This window comes from Vombatus ursinus, unplaced genomic scaffold (genome assembly GCF_900497805.2).
Source record: "Vombatus ursinus unplaced genomic scaffold, bare-nosed wombat genome assembly UNPS02014845.1, whole genome shotgun sequence".
Lineage (NCBI taxonomy): Eukaryota > Metazoa > Chordata > Mammalia > Diprotodontia > Vombatidae > Vombatus > Vombatus ursinus.
Window position 1 is genome coordinate 5,022,161 of NW_020954623.1, and position 2,928 is coordinate 5,025,088.

General features: G+C 51.2%; 1 protein-coding gene across 4 annotated transcripts in view; it reads left to right on the forward strand.

Annotated features, from left to right (window-relative positions):
- Positions 1–338: 338 nt before the first annotated feature.
- JAKMIP3 (Janus kinase and microtubule interacting protein 3) overlaps positions 339–2,928 on the forward strand; it is a 123,914-nt gene continuing 121,324 nt past the window's right edge. For all 4 annotated transcript variants that reach the window (XM_027840504.1, XM_027840505.1, XM_027840506.1 and 1 more), the window contains exon 1: positions 339–473. In XM_027840504.1, the coding sequence (XP_027696305.1) occupies positions 339–473 (135 nt within the window). The remainder of the gene's footprint in view (positions 474–2,928) is intronic.

Below are 2,928 nucleotides of genomic sequence, written 5' to 3' on the forward strand. Positions count from 1 at the left end.
GTGGGGGCTCACCAATGAAGGAAAGGATGTATATCAACAGATATAGTTGATGTGCTGACTGGTCCCCAAACCTTTGTTACAGGGCAGTCTGTTGGGTGGGGGTGGCATGTACAGTCCTGAGCCCATAAGCGGGGCCTGGGAGCTGAGCCCATCTCAAGCAGCCACTTCAATGCTCCTTCTTGTCCTTCGTCTTGTCTCCTTTTCTACAGAAGATGTCATTTTATTTTTATTTTTCAGGTGAGTGAGACAATGTAGCGAAGCACAGGCTGACCGGAGACTCCTGGAGCCTCGAGTGAAGGTTCCCTGGGCTCTCCTCCACCCGGAGTCACAACTTCACGATGTCCAAGAAGGGTGGCAGCAGCCGAACCAAGGGGGAGAAGTCTGATGCCTTAGCCGCCTTGCAAGCTGCCAATGAGGACCTCCGGGCCAAGCTCACAGACATCCAGATAGAGCTACAGCAGGAGAAGAGTAAGGTATGTGTGGAGGCTCGAGCTCACAGAGCCCTGTGGCAGGTGTTTGTGGCTAGAAGGGCTGTGGCCCTCACTTGGGGACCATGAGAGCAGAGCAATGGAAAGGCCCAATCACTGTAGGAAGAATGATGGCTCACAGCTCCATGGTGACCCCGTTAGACAGGGAGTTCAGACCTTCTGGTCCCCATCCTACAAATGAGGAAAACAGAGGCCCAGAAAGGCTAAAGACCTTGGTTGTAATTGGATACTCTAGAAAGTAGATGAGGCAACATTTGGACCCAGGCCTCCTGATTCCGAGCCCAGGGCTTTTTCTGGCACACCGTCAGGAGGGAGCAGCTTCCCTGCTCTGAGGCTGGCCCAGAGGAAGGAATTTTGCATCCATGCAAGGCTCTGGAGGGCAAAGTCAGTTATGAAAGTAGGGGCAGTGCTGGGCTCAGGGCCTTCAACCCTCGTGGAGTCCCCTCTTGAAGCCCATTGTGAGGAGGCACTCTAGATTTGGGGTTGCAAGGTGAGGGAAATTGCTGCTGACCCCTGGGCAGTGTGGCACATGAGGAAGGCCCTGGGACTGGCAGTTTGGGTGATTGGGGTCCACTCAGCAGCAACACAAGCATGGATACATCACTTAATCATTCTGGGTCTCAGTTTCCTCCTCAGTAAAATGAGGGAATTAGAGCCCACAGGCTGTAAGACCCTCTCCAGATCTGACATGCTGGCCTTCTAACATATCTCTAGAAACAACTCAGTCATCTTTGCACAGGGTCCCATTGTGGAGACAGTAGCTGGGCCATGCTGTGCACATACCCTTTCCTTAGCCCACCTCATCCATCTGTCATGGGAGAGGTTTGGGGGGAAGAAATTCCTATGGCTCAGCTCTTCAGACAGACATGCTGAGCTTCACCAGCAGAAGAGGAGAAGAACCTGCTTCAGAAAAGTGCATTCTTCAGTTCAGACTTTCATGGTGAAGCAGGTGGAGAGCTATGGGGCTCAGTAGGTGAGGTAAGGACAACTCAGAATTTTTATTCTAGTGGAAATCATAAATGGCACCATGGTATCCTGGTGAGAGGAGAGCATGGTCACTGTCCCAGGGAGAGAGTTGGCCTTGGGGGACTCCTATGTCCCAGGGGCACTTGCAAAGGAGCTCGTCCTTCCTTCCCTCATCCCACCTGTGAGAGGAAGAAACAATAGACGGGCAGCTAGGTGGCACAGTGGATAGAGCACTGGCCCTGGAATCAGGAGAACCTGAGTTCAAATCCGGTCTCAGAGCACATGAAACTTACTAGCTGTGTGACCTTGGGCAAGTCACTTAACCCCATTGCCTAGTCAAAAAAAAAAAAAAAAAAGAACCAGTAGATACTTGAGAAGCCATCTGGGGGGATGGACTATTGTCCAGCTTTCAGTCTAGGATCCAAGGCACCATACCTGGTTGAAGCCTGTATGTCCTGAAGCTTCCAAATCAACAGTGTCTGGGTGGAGATGCTGAGGAGAGTCAGCAGCTGCTGTCCATGGTCTGACCCAGGCAGGACAAAGAGCAGGAGTCACCAGAAGACACCAGATCCTAGAGCTAGGCTGATGTGCCAGCCCCATGGTTTTGCAGAGACCAAGGAAGTGACTTGCTCAGGGTCAACAAAAGAAGTATGCCCGGGAGGTGGGAGTGAAACAACCCAGCCAGGAACAACACAGCTCACTGTGCCATGATGGGACCCAGAGTAGGAGTCAGGACGTTGGGTTCTCACTATGGCCAAAACTCTCTTTGGGAGACAGCAGAGAAAGGAGTGCTAAATCCCTGGGTTCTGAGGCAGAGTGTGTTCCAAACTTGACTCTGCATCTTATGACCTGGGCCACCCTGTGGCCTAGATGAGGTTGTACCAGATGGTTTTAAAGGTTCCTATCCCTCCGTAGTCTCTGGTCCTCAGGCCAGGCCACTCAACCACTTTGGATCTCCACGTCTTCCTCACGCAATTGAAGAGGGCAAGACCTCTTCTGCATCCATTGTTCCGGTTTGGTAATATGAGCTGAGTGAGCAGGGATCTGGCAAAGATCCCTGGTCCTGCCTCCACAAAGACAGGTAGCAGATTTCAGTCAGCAACACCAAATGTAGCCTGTACTAGAAGAAATCGTGAGTATGTGTGTGTGTGCGTGTGTGCCAGTGTGTGTGTTTCTATGTGTGTGTATGTATCTCTGTGTATGCATCTTTGTGTGTATGCATGTGTGCATGTGTGTTTCTGTGTGTATCTCTGTGTGTGCATGTGTGTGTGTCTGGGTGTTTCTCTATGCATGTGTCTCTGTGTGCACATGTGTGTCTGTGTGTGCATGCATGTGTCTGTGTGTTTCTGTGTGTGTATGTGCCTCTGTGTGTGTGCACACGTGTGCGTGCGTGTCTCTCTGTGTGTCTCTGTGTGTCTGTATGTTTCTGTGTGTGCGCATGCATGTGCATGTGTACATGTATCTGTTTTGCTTC